Source organism: Myxocyprinus asiaticus, chromosome 15 (assembly GCF_019703515.2).
Source record: "Myxocyprinus asiaticus isolate MX2 ecotype Aquarium Trade chromosome 15, UBuf_Myxa_2, whole genome shotgun sequence".
Lineage (NCBI taxonomy): Eukaryota > Metazoa > Chordata > Actinopteri > Cypriniformes > Catostomidae > Myxocyprinus > Myxocyprinus asiaticus.
The window spans coordinates 8,487,496-8,509,592 of record NC_059358.1 but is presented as its reverse complement, the minus strand read 5'-3'; the positions used below and the strand labels follow the sequence as shown (position 1 = coordinate 8,509,592).

The 22,097-nt window shown below is 39.5% G+C and overlaps 1 protein-coding gene across 1 annotated transcript; it reads left to right on the top strand.

The window, feature by feature from the left end:
- The first annotated feature begins 345 nt into the window (after positions 1–345).
- Positions 346–20,352, top strand: LOC127453202 (E3 ubiquitin-protein ligase RNF144B-like). The gene is made up of 8 exons (XM_051719442.1): positions 346–587; positions 12,512–12,702; positions 13,222–13,326; positions 13,777–13,837; positions 17,945–18,149; positions 18,283–18,427; positions 18,868–18,957; positions 19,751–20,352. The coding sequence occupies exons 2-8, from the start codon at positions 12,598–12,600 to the stop codon at positions 19,916–19,918; spliced, it is 879 nt and encodes a 292-aa protein (XP_051575402.1). The 5' UTR covers positions 346–587; positions 12,512–12,597; the 3' UTR covers positions 19,919–20,352.
- The last annotated feature ends 1,745 nt before the right edge of the window (positions 20,353–22,097 follow it).

Here is a 22,097-nt window from a genome sequence, read left to right as displayed (position 1 = left end):
ATTAATTATATATTATTATAAATTATATTATGAATAATAATAATTATTATTATATTACACAATAGTGTAATTCTCATTTGTAAGAATATGCAATATTATTAATGAATATAATGTTCTAATAATAATTTACATTTAGTCAAATTGTAATAATTAAATATAAATATTATATAATTAATATAATCAATGTTGATATGATCATTTTTGTTGTTGTTGGTATTATAATAATAAATAGTAAAATGGAGTTTAGTTTGTTTATTTGATAAACTGAAAAAGGAATGGAATCCTGACACAGCTTGAGAAGAAGATGAAAGTGCCCAAGACTCTCGCCTGTGATTGAAAGAGTTAACGTCTTCAGTGGGAGGAGAAAGCAGGAAGTGGCCGAACCTTTTAACACCGTCAGATAACTTCACAGACAAACACACCTTTGTGCATCAAGACGGGAGTAACGCACGGCCCCTCTTCATGATCGAGGTGAATGAGTGAGGAGTAAACCAGACTGACTCATCCTTATCGTCTTCATCATTAGATGCGCGTGTGATAATCACTGCGGTAGAGCAGCATTACACACTCCAGACACACTCAATGAGGTGAGTGCTTGGGGTTTCAAAACCTAGAGTGTATCCTACTTAGATGCCTTCCTGTTTTGGGATATCATAGGCGCGTTCCGACCAAAACTTTTGGCCGCCTATCCTACGACCCTCAAAAATGCTGTCTAGATAGAATTAGGCACACTAGTTTTGAGTCACAGCCTGGGTCGGTATGTTTGTCCTGCGAGAGCTGCAGTGTTTTTGCGTGGAAATGAAGGAGGCTAAACATGTCTTTTATGCGTGACAGTGACCTCATTAGAGTTACAGTAATCTTGAGTTTATTGTCGGAATAGTTTGGAGTTAGTTAGACACATTTTTACAGATATTACTATTTGATACCAAGTATATGTATGTATACAGGCCACAAAATCTGTGGACATGCTGTAATTACAATTTGGGCAAAATCTTCTGCCGTTTTCCAGTGGACTTTTTTTAATAATAGGATCAAATGGGCAGATTCAATTCATATCAAACTTTATTGGCAAGAGAAACGTAGGTGAACTATACAGTTGAAGTCAGAAGTTTACATACACTTAAGTTATTAAATCTAATTTTTTAACCACTCCACAGATTTCATATTAGCAAACTATAGTTTGGCGAGTCGTTTAGGACATCTACTTTGTGCATGAGACAAGTAATTTTTCCAACAATTGTTTACAGACAGAGTGTTTCACTTTTAATTCCAGTGCGTCGGTAGTTTACATACACTAAGTTAACTGTGCCTTTAAGCAGCTTGGAAAATTCCAGAAAATGATGTCAAGCCTTTAGGCAATTAGCCAATTAGCTTCTTAAAGGCTAATTTGAGTCAATTGGAGGTGTACCTGTGGATGTATTTTAAGGCCTACCTTCAAACTCAGTGCATCTTGCTTGACGTCATGGGAAAATCAAAAGAAATCAGCCAAGAAAAAAATTGTGGACCTCCACAAGTCTAGTTCATCCTTGGGAGCAATTTCCAAACACCTGAAGGTACCATGTTCATCTGTACAAACAGTAGTATGCAAGTATAAACACCATGGGACCAGTAAGGAGATGCATTCTGTCTCCTAGAGATGAACGTAATTTGGTGCGAAAAGTGCAAATCAATCCCAGAACAACAGCAAAGGACCTTGTGAAGATGCTGGAGGAAACATGTAGACAAGTATCTATATCCACAGTAAAATGAGTCCTATATCGACATAACCTGAAAGGCTGCTCAGCAAGAAGCAGCCACTGCTACAAAACCACCATAAAAAAGCCAGACTACAGTTTGTAAGTGCACATGGGGACAAAGATCTTACTTTCTGAGAAATGTCCTCTGGTCTGATGAAACAAAAATGTAACTCTTTGGCCATAATGACCATCGTTATGCTTGGAGGAAAAAGGGTGAGGCTTGCAAGCCGAAGAACACCATCCCAGCCGTGAAGCATGGTGGTGGCAGGATCATGTTGTGGGGGTGCTTTGCTGCAGGAGGGACTGGTGCGCTTTACAAAATAGATGGTATCATGAGGAAGGAAAATGTATGTGGATATATTGAAGCAACATCTCAAGACATCAGCCAGGAAGTTAAAGCTCGGTCGCAAATGGGTCTTCCAAATGGACAATGACCCCATGCATACCTCCAAAGTTGTGGCAAAATGGCTTAAGAACAACAAAGTCAAGGTATTGGAGTGACCATCACAAAGCCCTGACCTCAATACGACAGAAAATTTGTGGGCAGAACTGAAAAAGCGTGTGCGAGCAAGGAGGTCTACAAACCTGACTCAGTTACACCAGTTCTGTCTGGAGGAATGGGCCAAAATTCCAGCAACTTATTGTGAGAAGCATGTGGAAGGCTACCCAAAACGTTTGACCCAAGTTAAACAATTTAAAGTGTATGTAAAATTCTGACCCACTGGGAATGTGATGAAAGGAATAAAAGCTGAAATAAATCATTCTCTCTACTATTATTCTGACATTTCACATTCTTAAAATAAAGTAGTGATCGTAACTGACCTAAGACAGGGAATGTTTTCTACGATTAAATGTCAGGAATTGTGAAAAACTGAGTTTAAATGTATTTGGCTTAGGTGTATGTAAACTTCTGACTTCAACTGTACATGCAGATATAAAACATATTGAATGATGAAGTTTAATTTGCTGAAGTTTAAAATCTCAGTCTCTATATACCTGGTTGCTTGGTGAAAACTTGCTAGGTGAAAACTTGGCCCAACCATTTTTATTGAGGACCACCCAAAAGTAATTTCCTGGCTATGCCCTTGGTTGTAGCTTGCTGAACATCCAGGTCCTTTTCAGTCTCTATCACGCACACGCTGGGTCTCACTATATATAGTGTGTGTGTGTGTGTGTGTGTGTGTGTGTGTATATATATATATATATATATATATATATATATATATATATATATATATATATATATATATATATATATATATATATATATATATATATATATATATATATATATATTTTTTTTTTTTTTTAATCAAAATAAATACAGGACATGCCGGATAATGAATCAAATTAATCGCATACATCATTATTTGGCCCCAAATAAAGATAATTCATATAAAAATGCATAAAAATTCAAAAATGTATAATAAATATAGAGGCTAATACGAATTGAAATTCAGTTTGAAATAAATTGCATTATTGTGGCAAATGAATAAAGCATTGATTAGACAATACAAAAAGTGGCTTAAGAACTCAATATATTGTTGTTGTATTCTTATATCATTGAACAAGTCTACAGTTGACAGAAATCTGTTTTGCATTGAGTTTGTCAATGTGTCCAGTTTTCACAGTAGGCTAGGCATTCTTGCTTTCCATCTTTTTTAAAATTGTCGCTCTATGTACATGTGTGTGCCCCAGACGGATGTGTTTGGAGCATCTCGCTCGTACTCCGCATCATTAACGTCGCATTTTTAGGACGCTGTGTCAAGTTAAAAGTTCTGGAAACTTTGAAAATCGTGTCTCAAGATTCCTGTATTCTGTTGTGATTCTTCAGTGAGCGGTTCTCTTTCTGTGACTGTGCTGCTTGTGAGGTTTGTTGAGGCATGCTTATATAAAATAAAACTATAAATATAAAACATAAATAAATAAAACCTTGCATTGGAACTGGCATGCTGTACCTTCTGCTTACTGCATACTATGCAGTATATAGGCTACTCTTCACTGCTTACCATTTAAACAAATAGGATATGAAACAGAATGCAGTATGCAACAAAACAATTTCAAACAGCAGGCTATGCCACATTTTTCTCAAGTTTTCTCATTATGTTGTATGTTTAATTCAACGAATGGCATTCAGTATTAAATACATCATTTTTCATTTAATTTTGTGTTCTAATGTTGCAGTAAAACGTTTGGCATTCCAATAAAAAAACAAGTCATGAAAGTGATGTTAAAAAAATCCCAGTTGATATTACAGCCGGTTCATTAATTACATTTGAAATGCAAAGTCAAGTCAAGCGCATTAAATTGGATTGAATACAGTATCTCATGCTGTGTGCTCTGTTGTATACTACACATTTGCATAATGGGCAAGCACAGTATGTATACTATATACTACAGAGATAGTATAAGTAGTATGCTAGTATGCCGTTTGAGACATTGCCAATGTTTGTAGCTCATTGCTTGAATTTGACCTGACTGTTTCAGTTCTTACAGACTCCATGCATTAGTCTGGTCTTAAAAAGATTGTGCAAGATTACACTGTCTTTCTGTGAGCCATTGCACAAGACAGAAAAATCAAACATTACTGTGTTTTTATTTTTTAGATTTAGCTGTTTACCAGTTAGAGAAAGCATTGAATATGTAATCACTAAAGCGACTAAAGATATTTGAGCTGAATTCATTATTTTCTGTTCTTCATTTTGCATATTTTCCCAGCAACAAAATTTTAATCATTGTTAGTGGTTTGCTCATGTGATTTTCACTTCCCTGTGCTCAAAACCAAAGCATATGTAAATAATTTCCAGTTCTGTGTTAATGCCAAAAGCCATCTGCAGACTACTGAACTAAAGCTCACCTAGATTGACCCACTTTAAGAGTTGTGACGAAGAATTCAGTCACAGTGGGAATGCGATGAGGCGAATTGCCGGCAAATGGCCCTTGCCCATTGAAAGCGAAGCGAATGACTGCCGTTAGCACATTCACGGCTTTACAATAGGTGGCGCTAATCGACAAGCAATTTTAACCCGGTGTGTTAAGTGGCGCAAAGCACCTTTCAGTTGGTCTGCCCTCCACCTATGACGGATGAGAAGAAGAGGTGCTTGACAAACAGATTAAAAAAAAGAAAACTGATTTCTCAACAAGCTGCAGCTGTGATGAAGAGTTTGTTGACATTCAAATTTCATGACATTCAGTTGAGAAAACATTCACAAACTATTTCAGTTCACCTGCTGGACGAGTTGACTGGCAGTATTATTATGTGTACACTGTCTGAGGGGTGATTACAAAAAATCGAGTGTAAAAATAATATTAACGGTTAAAACATTTTATCATTTGAAATGTGAGTGATTATATGCCACTGCCACGCATGTATGTCAAGTACATTTTTTTATTCACTGCATAATGCACACATATGAATGTTGTAACAGATGTTGTCAGTTTGAACTACTGATTGTTATTGCATGTGTATCTAAATAAATTTGCTAAATAAAGTTACTAATTAAATGTAACTGCATTTAAACGGCCAAAGAGTCTATACCAGAGGTGCCCAAACTTTTTCCAAGGAAGGGCCAAAAATTCCCCCCTTACACAGCTCATATGGGGGGCATTTTTTTTACCTTTACAAAGGTAATTTTTTTTTCTAGCCTTATGACTTATAACGTATTCCTTTTATGTCAAATACTTTAAACAGTTAATTCAATTTTAAAATGGCATGTTTAAATAATTACAAAATTGCATTCTCTACATTGCATAATGTGCATTGTTACTGAATTCACATATTTCCAAATATTTTGGCTTTTAAATTAACATCCTACAAAACAAATGCACTGTCACAGAGGAGTAGATGACAGCATTTCTACATTTGCAATGAGAAGCTTGTAATAAAAAAACGTAGCATCTCCAAGCCAATTTAATAAAACAATGAACATTAATCAGAGATATGAGTCATACACCAAAAGTGGTTCATGTTATGTAAAATTATTATTGTATCATTAATATTGTGTCATTAATAACGTTTTATTTAACATCAAGGCTATTTAACACATCCAGATATTATTTTTGTTAATATTATTATTAACTACACTGTAGCATTTGATAATTTTAGAGCGAGAGCACGACACCGAACTGATGCAGAGCATTATGAATAATGGGGGAGCACCAAGATATGAAAGGCGCACACGCTTGCAATGTTAACAACTTTGTTGATTAAGCCCCGTTCACACCGCCAGTGACACCATCCCATTCATTTTCAATGGGAGCACAGCGACTTCCCGCAACAGAGCGACAAGACAAGTTGAGAAAATTTCAACTTTATGCAAATGACAAGCAAAATTCGTGAGCGACTACCAATGAGAGTGAAGACAGGAGACACGTCATCCATCTCCAGGCAGGGTGAGTGTGAGATACTGGAGTCGACTCGAGTGCAAGCAAGACGGAGAAGTTAAAAGTTTCTATGAGCGATTTCACTATTCTATATCATTTGTCTTTAACCACATACATAGTTATGGACTAATAAAATGATGTGTGGAAAACCGTGTCGGCATTCTGAGTGAGTTTGATTCATATATTGATATAATGTTCATCTTGTTTAATGATATGATGCATTAAGCACTGCTGCAGGTTACATAAAACGCTCTTCCCTGTAGAATGCGCATTTTTAGAGGCAAAAGATCTGATTCCTTGTCAAATTAGTATGATATCTTAGTTTTATCAGCAGTATCAAAGTATTAACAGCATTTCAAATGCTACTATGGCCAGTTGTGCAGTCCACCAATAACGTTAGAGCGGCGGCAGCAGTAGGAACTCCCACCAGCGACACAGATCGCAAAGTCTAACGACATGCCGCCCGCGGTGTGAACGGGGCTTTATAAACAGGAACGATATCGTTTTATCACGTCGCTCACTTATGGAGACATTTGCATGTCGAATTAACAGGTTTAGAAAGGTTTATACATCTGTAAAATCTTTATTTTTTATTTTTTTTATTTAAATCCTGGAGGGAATATTGTTGACAGGACCCTTATATCAGACTCCTTGTTCAATACGTAACTAGATATGTAAAGTTTGTTTATTTATTTTTTTATCCCCTTTTCTCCCAATTTTGGAATGCCCAATTCCCACTACTTAAGGTCCTCGTGGTGGCGTGGAGGACAAGTCTCAGTTGCCTCTGCGTCTGAGAGTCAATCCGTGCATCTTATCACGTGGCTTGCTGTGCACGACACCACGGAGACTCACAGCATGTGGAGGCTCATGCTACTCTCCGCGATCCACGCACAACTTACCACGCGCCCCATTGAGAGTGAGAACCACTAATCGCGACCACGAGGAGGTTACCCCATGTGACTCTACCCTCCCTAGCAACCGGGCCAATTTGGTTGCTTAGGAGACCTGGCTGGAGTCACTCAGCACGCCCTGGATTCAAACTCGTGACTCCAGGGGTGGTAGTCAGCATCAATACTCGCTGAGCTACCCAGGCCCCCACATCTGTAAAATCTTAAGTTCAGTAACTATGCAACAAAGCACTATCTCACTGCACGCACTTACACTTCTGACAGCTGCACGAGAGAGAAAGTGAGAGACAGAGCGGATTTACTTGTGCAGCTTCTGGAATTACAGTTTGATACAAGTTTATTGATTAGATTTTTTTCATTTGTATCTATTGGTTTACTAATTCGAAGCTGCACTGTAAAGTGAATAAAAGTGTGTGGGAATTTCCCGCATTATGAACGTGGAAATACAATGGCATTTTGATACAAATACAGTGCGCTGCAAGTCACGGCATTAATTGTATTAATATTTGCCAAATAAAAACACTTAAGATCCGTACAGTTGTTTATTAAAAAAGTTGATACAAAGGCAGATATGCCACGATATACACTATATTGCCAAAAGTATTCGCTCATCTGCCTTTAGACGCATATGAACTTAAGTGACATCCCATTCTTAATCCATAGGGTTTAATATGACGTCGGCCCACCCTTTGCAGCTATAACAGCTTCAACTCTTCTGGGAAGGCTTTCCACAAGGTTTAGGAGTGTGTTTATGGGAATTTTTGACCATTCTTCCAGAAGCGCATTTGTGAGGTCAGACACTGATGTTGGACGAGAAGGCCTGGCTCGCAGTCTTCGCTCTAATTCATCCCAAAGGTGCTCTGTCGGGTTGAGGTCAGGACTCAGTGCAGGCCAGTCAAGTTCTTCCACACCAAACTCGCTCATCCATGTCTTTATGGACCTTGCTTTGTGCACTGGTGTGCAGTCATGTTGGAACAGGAAGGGGCCATCCCCAAACTGTTCCCACAAAGTTGGGAGCATGGAATTGTCCAAAATCTCTTGGTATGCTGAAGCATTCAGAGTTCCTTTCACTGGAACTAAGGGGCCAAGCCCAGCTCCTGAAAAACAACCCCACACCATAATCCCCCCTCCACCAAACTTCACAGTTGGCACAATGCAGTCAGACAAGTACCGTTCTCCTGGCAACCGCCAAACCCAGACTCGTCCATCAGATTGCCAGATGTAGAAGCGTGATTAGTCACTCCAGAGAACGCGTCTCCACTGCTCTAGAGTCCAGTGGCGGCGTGCTTTACACCACTGCATCCGACGCTTTGCATTGCACTTGGTGATGTATGGCTTGGATGCAGCTGCTCGGCCATGGAAACCCATTCCATGAAGCTCTCTATGCACTGTTCTTGAGCTAATCTGAATGCCACATGAACTTTGGAGATCTGTAGCGATTGACTCTGCAGAAAGTTGGCGACCTCTGCGCACTATGCTCCTCAGCATCCGCTGACCCCGCTCTGTCATTTTACGTGGCCTACCACTTCGTGGCTGAGTTGCTGTCATTCCCAATCGCTTCCACTTTGTTATAATACCACTGACAGTTGACTGTGGAATATTTAGTAGTGAGGAAATTTCACAACTGGACTTGTTGCACAGGTGGCATCCTATCACAGTACCACGCTGGAATTCACTGAGCTCCTGAGAGCGGCCCATTCTTTCACAAATGTTTGTAGAAGCAGTCTGCATGCCTAGGTGCTTCATTTTATACACCTGTGGCCATGGAAGTGATTGGAACACCTGAATTCAATTATTTGGATGGGTGAGCGAATACTTTTGGCAATATAGTGTATGTTAGAGATATAATCAAATCAAATCAAATCACTTTTATTGTCACACAACCATATACACAAGTGCAGTAGTGTGTGAAATTCTTGGGTGCAGTTCCGAGCAACATAATAGTCGTGACAGTGATGAGACATATACCAATTCACAATAACATCAGATTTACACGACACAATTTAAAATCTAATATACGCATAATTACACACAACACAATATACAAATAATAACATACAATGTACAGTATACAATACACACAATATAGAATACACATTATACAATAAAAAATAGTATATATAGTATATATAAAATATACAGTAGGTTGTATTATACTGTATTGACATTCAGGCTGTCGGTTGATAGTAAGTTGCCAGAGTGTTTTTAAGAGAGAATATAATTTATGTGAGATAATAAAGAGTAATAAAGTGCAGTGCTGATGTATTTTAATCGTGAGAGATCAAGAGTTCAAAAGTCTGATTGCTTGGGGGAAGAATCTATCATGTAGTCGGCTGGTGCGAGTCCTGATGCTGCGATACCGCCTGCCTGATGGTAGCAGTGAGAACAGCCCATGGCTCGGGTGGCTGGAGCCTCTGATGATCCTCCGAGCTTTTTTCACACACCGCCTGGTATATATGTCCTGGAGGGAGGGAAGCTCACCTCCGATGATGTGTCTGGCAGTTCGCACCACCCTTTGCAGGGCTTTGCGGTTGTGGGTGATGCTATTGCCGCGAGAGCTCTCTCCGTGAGGGCGGTGTTATTTCCCTCGAAACGAGCATAAAAAGTATTTAGCTCATCTGTGAGAGAGGCAGCGATGTTCACGGTGGAGTTTTTATTCCCTTTAAAGTCCGTGATGATGTTAATTCCCTGCCACATGCTTCTAGAGTTGGTGGTGTTGAACTGTCCTTCAGTCTTGTTCCTGTACTGACATTTTGCTGTTCTGATAACTGGCTTGTTTATGCTCCTCTGCGTTCCCGGAATTAAAAGTGGAGGTCCGCGCATCAAGTGCCGCGTGAACATCTCTATTAATCCAAGGTTTCTGGTTCGGGCAGATCCATATTGTTTTGGTCGGAACAACGTCCTCTACTCACTTTCTGATGAAACGCGTAACGCTATCAGCGTAAAGCTTGATGTCGTCATCAGAGGCGGACCGTAACATCTCCCAATCCACGTGATCAAAACAGTCTTGTAGCGTAGAGTCTGATTGGTCCAACCAGCACTGGATTGTTCTGAGGGTGGGTGCTTCCTGTTTCAGTTTCTGCCTGTAATCGGGCAGAAGCAGAATGGAAGAGTGGTCCGATTTGCCAAATGGTGGGCGGGGGAGGGATTTGTAGCCATCCCGGAAGGGAGAGTAGCAATAGTCCAAAACCTGGTCCCCTCGTGTGTTAAAACTAATGTGCTGGTGGTATTTTGGTGCGACTGATTTGAAACAGGCTTTATTAAAGTCCCCGGTCACAATGAACGCGGCCTCAGGGTGCGCGGTTTCCTGCTCACTGATACTCCCATACAGTTCCTTGAGTGCCCGGTCTGTGTCGGCTTGTGGCGGGATGTACACAGCAGTGATAATGACCGCTGTGAATTCCCTCGGTAGCCAGAATGGTCGACACAGAAGCATGAGAAATTCCAGATCAGGAGAGCAGAAAGACTTGATAGAATGTACATTCCTCTGATCATACCATGATTTGTTGATCATAAAACATACACCACCACCTCTGCTTTTACCTGAGAGGTCTTTCGCTCTGTCCGTTCGGTGCACGGAGAACCCCGCGGGTTAAATAGCTGAGTCTGAAATCTCCGCAGACATCCAAGTTTCTGTAAGGCAGATAATGCAGCAGTCCCTCGTCTCTCGTTGGAAAGAGATCCGCGCTCTCAGCTCGCAGAGCTTGTTGTCCAGAGACTGAACATTTGCCAGTAGAATACTGGGTAGCGGGGGTCAATCTGCGCAACATCTTACTCTGATGAGAACGCCGGCTCTGTTTCCCCTTTTCCTTTTGCATTTCCACGGCCGGGCTGCCCAGACAAAGGGCTCCAGCGTGTTTGCAAACAGCGGGTCGGCATCAAGGAATTTGAAGTCTGGTTTACGGTGTGTAATTGCAGAACAAATGTCCAGAAGTGTTTGTCTGTCATAGACAATAAGGTAGACAACATCCAAGACAAAAAACATAAGAATTGCAAACAAAAACTACAATGTTGTGTCGGAGCTCGCAACGCAGCAGCCATACTTGGCGCCATCTTGAATCCAAGAGAACTATACAGCAAAAATATGAAGACAATCCATGTAAGATCAGAGAGCTTTTTAAAGGGGATGCAAGGCAGTGATGCAGCAATATAATTAACATGTTAAGAGAACCCATAGGATTCTATTTTTAAGGCATTTGATGCAAATGAAACACAAGTCCTCACTGCTTAAGCGTTTAATGTCTGTGGTCAAAACAGCTTTCTGTGCTTTAGCGCCACCTGTTAGGCTGGTTTTGGGAACTGCAGCAGCTCCTGACATGTGATTCACAGCTCAAATTTTATTGGTCGGGGCAAAACATTTTTTGACACACTCGCCCTACAAAAAAAGCTTCGCTTTGTCAGTGCGAACGTTCGTTCCTGGTGTGAAGGGCTCATTAGGAATCCATTGTTACTATATAAAATGTTTATCGTGGTGAGAAATCGTGTCGATGGTTTGTGTTTGGTGTGAAAAAGCCTTTACTGGACAAATCAATAGTGCGCCACGTTGCCATAATATCAAAATCATATTGCAGCCAAATATTGATTCAGCACATTTTCTGATACAGCAGATTCTTAAATCTTAGTCTATTGTGAGGTGTGAAACTCTAATTTCACTAATGAAAAACTAATAAATCTTGCTGTCATGTCCCAGAAAAAAGACAATGACATGGCAAGAAAGAATTCTGCACATTCAACTGCAAGTGTTGGTGGACATCATTGCACATGTCTCAATTAATCAATAGTTAAAGGGAGAGACAGTGGACATTTAGGGCAGTGGTGGCCACATTGATCGTTATATGTGACAGAGCAGACATAAATCTAAAGAGCAAATATGTAGCGTGGGTAATGCCCAATCAACTTCGCCATTCTCCCATTCTCATGCTTTTCACTTGTTCTCTATTTTTCTGACCTGTCGTGGCAGGCGGGACCCACTAATCTAGCTTTATCCTGGATTATGTTATTACCTTTTCTTTTTGTTCAGTATTCGGTCACCATGCAGGAAGGGAATGTTGACTAGAAAAATCCATGAAGGCCAAGTGTGGAAACTATCTGTCTTGTTTCTCTGGATCAGATTGTTTGCTGTCCCATGCTGCTTTGCTATTTAACAAGGCAGGTTGAGCAGGTTTTAAATCGGTGTACACAACAGAAGAGCACTTGAGGTTATTAACTGTGGCGATTTAATTCAAAAGTTTCTTCTGCATTCTTTAAATGCTATTACAAGGTCATTCATCTGGCAAACTTTTCTAACCATTTTGTAATGTTTGTGTGTAACTGTACTTTTTTCCAGAAGTAGGCCTTTTCGTTCTTTCATTCTTGTTTTTCTTTCCATTATTACTCAATTACACTGCGTAATATGCGCTTAGAGGAAACCTTTCTGATGTTGACACTTATACAGCATTGCATTCTGTCTCTTTCAGCTGTTTGTTCCTCTCTTGTATCGTTTAGAAGCATGGAGGAGGTTACCTAACCACTTCTAAAGTTTAAGGGCTAAACAACAAAAAAGCCTGACCCGTGTGGCCACTGATTCCAGCATGGAGACGGAAACCGGCAAGATCCACTGCAAACTCTGCCTGACTGACTGCCCTGAACTGGACACCAGCACACTTCAATCGTGTAACTGTGTTTTTTGTGTGCAGGTAAGAGCATTGCTAAATAAATATATTCTGATAAACACTAAAACAGGCTACAGGAAACTGTATTTATCTGTAACATTGTGGTGTAGGTATATCTCACAGTTTAAGTGCAACAGAATATGTAGTTGGTATTACACTACAAGAAAAACTGCTTGCTAGTTAGACTGCAAATCTTTAGACTGTAATTTTTTTATGGTAAAGTACCTTAACCTATCTCTGCTTAATATGCAGAGACAACTATAAAGTAAGCCATTTGTAAGCTGAAAAGTGCAAGCTCTGTGGCACTATAAAAAATTGCTCGCTTTGAGCATCCCGACTGCCTGATACAGTCGACCAATGCTGTAATTTTGGGGCAGGATTTTCTGTTTGCCTTACCAATGAATGTCGATGGCACAAACAGATAGTCCCGCCCCAAACTCACACCATTGATTGAGTCACTGTTGCTGTTAAAAATAAAAAGTTACACACTTTAGTTTTAATTAAGTTTTAGTGGGAAAGTCACAGCTCTGTTTGTGTTTGCAGTGTTTAAGGCAGTATGTCCAGCTGGCTATTCGGGGCGGTGCCGGAAGTGCCATCACCTGCCCAGACCCGGCCTGCAAGAACACCGGAACTCTGCTGGATTTAGAGGTACTTCTGTCAGTCTCTCTGTTCTTCTTTCTCACAATCAACAACTCTCACACATGCACACATGATGTTTCCAGTTCCATTGACTACATAAACACAGTTTACACAAACATCACTGCAATCCTTCTACTACCAAACATCTAGCATCTGTTTAATCACTGGCATTTGCTAAGGCAAGCATCGCTATGACTATTGCACATAGTTATGGTTATGGATTTGAACAAACCCCTAAAAGTATAAGTATAAAAGCTGCACTCAGTACTTTTTCGTCAATTATTGTTTTTACGGACGATTAATGCCCAACAGATTTCAAAGGCCTACATTGAAGGAGGACCAAAGACATTCATTTCTTTCCTGATTTGTTCACCAATGATATGCTATTTGTGTGTTATTTGAAGTTTTGTAGCTATTGCAACATGATCTAAATATAAATTAATTTCCTTGTTTGTACAGATTGCCTCCTTTGCCTCCAGTGATCAGGTCGAGCTTTATCAGCGGCTTCAATTTGAAAGAGGTATGTGCCCCACTGAAAGCAAACCACATTATAGCGACCACAAGGAGGTTACCCCATGTGACTCTACCCTCCCTAGCAACTGGGCCAATTTGGTTGCTGAGGAGACCTGGCTGGCATCACTCAGCACGCCCTGGGATCACGAACTCCAGGGGTGGTAATCAGCATCTTTACTCGCTGAGCTATCCAGGCCCCCCAAGACAAACTTTGATGTTGGCTTGTCAAAGCCTTTGTCTGAAAGTTTTAAACAGACAGACAGATATATAGATAGATAGATAGACCTTCCGATTCAGAAAGATAAATAGATGGATAGATTTTATACTGTAACCTAAAGGATGGTATGGCAGACCTTGTTTTTCTTTGTTTACATTTGAATTTTTTGAGAGTTTCATCCTGTCTACACTGGACGAGAGCGTCGCACTGCATCAAAAACAATAGAACCCCATTATAATCAATGATGCTGTCTACACTGGAAGTGTCCGTTGCGGCAACAATAAACAGGTGTCTTGCTCCATTTTGTGCTGCACACTCTGGCGCTTCTACTCAAATTTAATCAAGCGGTTGTGGCGCATTGCGTTGCATCAACGGACAAGCCCGGTGTAGAGAGGGTGTTAGAGTTTGAATTAACGAGCATTCCGTTGGCCCGTTTGAACATTACTGTTTTTCTTGATGGTCCGCTGTGCAAAAATGTTTATTTCGGTTAGTTCGAAAAGATATAGCAACACGAGTCTGAACAGTCTGTAGGTCTGTGCTGGTGGACGTTGCTTGAAAGCTCTAGGAGATACAATTAATTATTCTGGTCTTAGTTTAGGGATTTTAGAAAAACCCTAAAGTCTGTAGAATAACAGTATGTTGGCTTTGTCAAACCAACATAATAAAGACTTGGACTGGTGCCTATCAACATGCTTGACTGAATCTATGTCAGTCATTGGTTATTGCAGGTGCAGGCTGATTGTGTGGTCTCTGTTTCTTGTCAAAAAACCAAAGCGGTAAGGCTAAAGGATAACAATTTTACCGCCACTATGAATGCGGCTCATGCAATCAGATTTAGAGTCATGACTATCTGTTTTATAAGAGGCATTAGATCATACAGCTCAAGTGAGTCATAGTTTGTGTTGATAATTTGTGTCTGCCAGGGTCCAGCTCAGCATTTACTCTACAGAAGTGCCAGAGAGAACTGTAAACAATGTGCAGATTCAGACTGCAGAAGTTGTGGTATTTTCTTCCACTGTCTCTCTTCATCTTAAACTCTCCCAACATACTAGCAGAGACTATTTAGCAGAGACGGGCCACTTCTATTTAAATTACTGGGCCCAACCAAGAAGCTCTAGCGGTCAACGGATATAGAAAGGAAGTTCCGCCTTACAGGTAAAAGAGCCATTCACCTTTTAGATTCAGACATCACCTGTCAATCAACTCGCTAACATGCATTTACATTAGCTATACAAGCCGGGAAAATTGCATGTTTTAGCGTAATATTAGGTAAAGAAGCACAATGTATGATTCCAATATTATCAAATTGAATTGCTGATTTGATACAGTCAAGCTACTCAACAGTAGTTAGCTACACTGCAAGTTACTAACAAAAAGTAGCTATGTAACTAAACTCAGCAAAAAAAGAAAGGTCCCTTTTTCAGGACACTGTATTTTAAAGATAATTTTGTAAAAATCCAAATAACTTTACAGCTCTTTATTGTTAAGGGTTTAAACAATGTTTTCCATGCTTGTTCAATGAACCATAAACAATTAATGAACATGCACCTGTGGAACGGTCATTAAGACACTAACAGCTTACAGACGGTAGGCAATTAAGGACACAGTTATAAAAACTTAGCACACTAAAGAGACCTTTCTACTGACTCCAAAAGAAAGATGCCCAGGGTCCCTGCTCATCTGCGTGAACGTGCCTTAGGCATGCTACATGGAGGCTTGAGGACTGCAGATGTGGTCAGGGCAATAAATTGCAATGTCTGTACTGTGAGATGCCAAAAACAGCGCAACAGGGAGACAGGAAGGACAGCTGATCGTCCTTGCAGTGGCAGACCATGTGTAACAACACCTGCACAGGATCGGTACATCCAAATATCACACCTGCGGGACAGGTACAGGATGGCAACAACAACTGCCCAAGTTACACCAGGAATGCACAATCCCTCCATCAGTGCTCAGACTGTCCGCAATAGGCTGAGAGAGGCTGGACTGAGGGCTTGTAGTTTTATTGTAAGGCAGGTCCTTACCAGACATCACTGGCAACAATGTCACCTATGGGCACAAACTCTCCTTCGCTGGACCAGACAGGACTGGCAAAAAGTGCTCTTCACTGATGAGTCGCGGTTTTGTCTCATCAGGGGTGATAGTCGGACTTGCGTTTATCGTCGAAGGAATGAGCGCTACACCGAGGCCTGTACACTGGAGCGGGATCGATTTGGAGGTGGAGGGTCCGTCATGGTCTGGGATGATGTGTCACAGCATCATCGGACTGAGCTTGTTGTCACTGCAGGCGATCTCAACACTGTGCTGTTACAGGGAAGACATCCTCCTTCCTCATGTGATACCCTTCCTGCAGGCTCATCCTGACATGACCCTCCAGCATTGACAATGCCACCATACCAGCCATACTGCTCGTTCTTTGCATAATTTCCTGCAAGACAGGAATGTCAGTGTTCTGCCATGGCCAGCGAAGAGCCCGGATCTCAATCCCATTGAGCACGTCTGGGACCTGTTGGATCAGAGGGTGAGGGCTAGGGCCATTCCCCCCAGAAATGTCCGGGAACTTGCAAGTGTCTTGGTGGAAGAGTGGGGTAACATCTCACAGCAAGAACTGGCAAATCTGGTGCAGTCCATGAGGAGGAGATGCACTGCAGTACTTAATGCAGCTGGTGGCCACACCAGATACTGACTGGTACTTTTGATTTTGACCCCCCCTTTGTTCAGGGACACATTATTCAATTTCTTAGTTGTTGAATCTTTTTATGTTCATACAAATATTTACACATGTTAAGTTTGCTGAAAATAAAAGCAGTTAAAAGTGAGAGGATGTATCTTCTTTTGGTGAGTTTACATTGAAGCTATTTAAAGAAGAAAACATTTTTAAATGTATAACTATCAGATGATATTATTTCATTCTGCAATCAGAAGTTCTAATTTTAATTCAACCTAATATTTATATAGGGTAGCATAAACAATTAGGGTGAAAACATATACATTTACACTAAATATAAACTTATTAAACTAGAAAACACAATATAAATCTAAATATGGTGATAAGCAGCAATAAACTATATATTTAGCTCCAAAAAAGAAGACAGTAACATCTGGCAAAGTCCCTTGAAAGAAATATTCTGGGTTCAATACAAGTAAAAATCAATCAACAGCATTTGTAGCATAATGTTGATTACCACAAAAATGTATCCAGGCTTAAAAAAGCAATTACAATGGAAGTGAATGGTGAATGAATCTGTAAATGTTAATAAAGCTCACTGTTTCAAAGGTATAGCCACAAGACGTAAAAAATATGTGTCTGTTAACATGATTTTAATGTGATAGAATCGCTTACTAACCTTTCTGTGTAAAGTTATATCCAGTTTTACAACTTTGTTGCCACGACGATGTATGGCCATAAATCCTAAAACAACCGTAAAACAGCTATTTAAACAAGAACAGATTCACTTAAATGATTGGGATTTCCCAGCACTACAAATGAGAGAGTGAGGAAGGTTTAGGTGATTGTGTTTGATTACTCCATTGGATCGCCTCCATTGCTGCATCCGCTATACAATTTGACAAATGTAGTGATTTGTGATGCTACACCACTACTCCTTGAAAAAAATACCTAGCTACTGTCACATTACTGAAAAATGTAGTTAAGTTAGTAGCGTCGCTACTTTTAGTTAGTTACTCCCTAACACTGGTAATGGCAAATGCATGAATGTAATGTAATGTAAATGTAATAATTGCCAAGTCCGACAGATGAGGTAGTAAACCTCAATGAAAAATATAACAAGTATCAATGGGGTAGCAAGGGAAATGGCATTGCCACATCCCCTTTTAGATTTTTTCACACTTTTTCTTTCTTTCTTTCTTTAATTTTACTCTGTCTCTCTCTCTCAGGAGTTCAGTTGGACCCCAGTAAGGCCTGGTGTCCTGTGCTGGACTGTCAGGCTGTGTGCAGTGTAAAACCTGGTACTGAAGGCAAACCCGCTCCTGTGCCCTGCCCTGCGTGCCATGCTGTGTTCTGCTGCGGCTGCAGAGGCCTCTGGGAGGACAGGCACTCCTGCTCTCAGCACCAGCCACTGATAACCCCATCAGCAGACAGGTCAGTGACACCTATTTCCTCATGAACAAACAAGTGTACAGATGAATCACAAATCACAAATTCCTCAGTGTATAAACAAATCTTTGCTATAAGTCCTCCCCTCACAAACAAGCTCTGTGTGTCATCTCTGCAGTGTATTGGCCAGCAGTGACACTGATGCGATGATTAAACAGTGTCCCACGTGTGGCGTCTACATAGAACGCAATCAGGGCTGCGCTCAGATGCTGTGCAAGAGCTGCAAACACACGTTCTGCTGGTACTGCTTACATAATCTGGACGTAAGTGATTATCCTACCAGTGTTTGCAAATTATCTGCAACAAAGTACCATGGTATTTATTGTTTTTTATTTTAAATAAAAAATACTATTAATAAATGTTAATAGTAACATGGTAATACCTTGTTTTTTTGGACACTGTACCATGGTAATAACCATTTACCATTACCACCGTTTTCTGTACACTATGATGATGGAAATACCATGATATATGACTATGTTAATAATACAGTTGCATGGTATCTATTAGAGTGCCATGGTGTTACCACCTGATACCATCACCACCATGTACTTTTTTGTTAAGTTATACAACATGTAATATAGCTATATTTTCTTATATTGCAATATCTTAAACATCATCCATCACTATCCTTTGCTTTTGTTGTAGAATTCCTTATTTGTAAGCTGTTTTGGATAAAAACATGTTGTCTCCATGGTTTCAGGGTGATATATTCCTAAGACATTACGATAAAGGACCATGCCGAAATAAGCTTGGACACTCCAGAGCTTCTGTCATGTGGAACAGGACACAGGTTAACTCGGATGTTGACTCGTTTTGATATCAACATGATTTTTCATTCAGTTTCAACTGTGTTGAAGGGATAGTTCACCCAAAAATGAAAAAAATCTCATTTACTCACCCTCATGCCATCCCAGATGTGTATGACTTACTTTCTTCTGATGAACACAAACTAAGATTTAATAAAAGTAATCCATACAACTCCAGAGGTTAAATCTATATCTTCAAAAGCGATATGACAGGTGTGGGTGAGAAACACCTCCCTGCCCAGTAGGTGGCGATATGCATGTAGAATTTGAATCGCCAAAAACAAAAGAAGAATGTGAAAGTGAATATTTTTAGTAAAAAAAGGATGAAAATATTGATGTTTATCACCCACATCTATCATATTACTTCTGAAGACATGGATTTAACCACTGGAGTCGTATGGATTACTTTTATGCTGCTTTTATGTGCTTTTTAGAGCTTCAAAATTTTGGTACCCATTCATTTGCATTGTATGGACCAACAGAGCTGAGATATTCTTCTAAAAATCTTTGTTTGTGTTCTGACAAAAAAGAAAGTCATACACATCTGGGATGTCATGAGGGTGAGTAAATGATGTGAGAATTTTCATTTTTGGGTGAACTATTCCTTTAACATTTAGAAAGTATCTGAAAGAATGTTCTAGTTTTTAGTGCCTAATTAGTTTAACTTGTTTTATCAACAAGTTACAGATGACTGTTACTATTAATAGAATTGATAAAACTACTCACAAGCAAAAAGTTTCTCCTCTGACTCCATGTCATTTATATCGGTGTGTTTAGGTTGCTGGTATGCTGGTGGGCATCAGCATCATCATTCTAGTGACATCACCACTGCTGCTGCTGGCCTCTCCCTGCATCCTGTGCTGTGTGTGCAAACCATCTCAAGCCAAGAAGACTAAGAAAAAGAAAAAGAAGACAGACAAGGAGCCATCAGATTCCACCGCATAGGACAGTTCTTTGTAATCAACATCTATAGCGTCATCCATGTGCCCAACACTAGTCTCACCAGCCAGGTGCATAAGTGCCTCATTCTCAGTGCCTGGGATTCGGTGGGTTTATTTTGCCTTCAGGTGCATTATGGGAAAAATACATGTTGCTTATTGAAAGGAATTATCCCTTTCTTCACTAAGCCAAAACATTTGTGTCTTTTATAGAGGTTAAAAAAAATCAGTGCATGGACTGTAGCAATCTGTTGTACTCTGCTTCAAACTTTTATTGTTTTCATATATTTTTTTCAGACCAAAGGCCCTGTTTCCTTATGTACTATAAAGTGTAAATACTGTATTTATGAGTCTGTATGATGTCCTGTGTTCTTTTTTACATTTTCTGCACCAGATATTTTATAAAACTTCATTACAATAAAGCCAGTAACTGAAATTGAGCATGAAAAGTGTTGGATCTGTTTAATAACACATGCAATTTTTTTTTTTTTTTTTTTAAATAATAGAGGTATTCTGTTTATTTCTCTTTTTTAATATATAATAATTTTTTTTATTTTTTTTTATTTTTAATTTTAAAACTTGTATTTTTATTTTTAGATTGAACAAAATGCAGTTGTATCTCTCTTTAGTAAAAGTAAGGATTTTCTGTTTTGGAGGGAGAATTAAACTCTTAAAGGTGCAATATGTCATATATTTACTGTAATAAAGCATACAATTATCATAGCATATTTCCTAAATCTCTGATAACATATTAAGTTGAAATACTGGCTTCTCCGAAAACAATGCTACAGCCAGTATATTCGACTTTGAAATGTCCGTTCCGGCCGGAATTTCTGTTTGTGTTTTGGCCTGTGTGCTCCCGCCCACTGCCCTTTTCCCAATAGTATTTCGACACCCCGGATTGCCAGATCTTTTACAAGTTAGCGGGCAAACACAGTGCGCTGCAGCAATGGAAGCCAGCAATACATCTAGCTAACACTGACAGAGTTATAAAAAATAAGGAAAGCATTTCTCTCTCTCTCTCTCTCACACACACACACACACACACACACACACACACACACAGACACACACACACACACAACTAGTTGGGAAAGTTTATAATTAAGTTCCTCTTTGACAGTGAATACTTCAAGTCAGTGATCGTGGTGGTTTCAACCAATGTCTTTTTATTAAACTTTTAAATACTTAAAACCATGTACATTTTTTTTTTTTTTTTTTTTTTTTTTTTAAGGGGTCTACTTCACATTAACAATGTACCAAACCATACAAAATAATACATTTTTCATAAACGTGCCATTGGTTTTGCAGTGTAGAGCGAGAGCGACATCGTGTGGTTACAATTGGAACTGCGTTTTTGCAAATTAAAGGAATATTCCGGGTCCAATACAAGTTAAGTTCAATCGACAGCATTTGTGGAATAATGTTGATTACCACAAAATAAATGTCGACTTCTCCCGCCTTTTCTTTAAAAAAAGCAAAAATCTGGGTTACAGTGAGGCACTTCCAATGGAAGTGAATGGGGACAATCCATAAACATTAAAATACTCAGTTTCAAAAGTAGATAAGCCACAAGACATAAACATGTGTTAACATGATTTTAGTGTGATAAAATCACATACTAACCTTTTCTGTGTAAAATTCTAGCCAATTTTACAACTTTGTTGCCATGACGAAGTAATGTAAACAAACCTTAAAATGACTATAAAAATTAAGATTTAAACAACTTAGCTCAAATAATACATTAATTTGAACAGAAGAATTAATATAAGTGCTTTCATGAAATTATAAGCTTCACATTTCTGCCTTTAAACCCTCCAAAAAATTGGCCCCATTCACTTCCATTTTAAGTGCCTCACTGTAACCTCAATTTTTGCTTTTTTTAATTTTTTTAAGAAAGAAGGGACGAGTCGAAATACATTTTTTGTGGTAATCAATATTATGCCACAAATGCTGCATGTCAATTGAGCTTAAGTTGTGTTGAACCCGGAATATTCCTTTAAATATATATTTGAATAATTTCTGTTTTGGAAACAATGCGAATCACACCTCTGATTTGAGATGGACCACTTCTATTCAAATGAATGGGAGAAATTGGAACGCCCAACGACAGCCAACGGTCAACAGATATAGAGAGGAAGTCCCGCCTTATAGGTGAAAGAGCCAATCGCCTTTTAGATACAGAC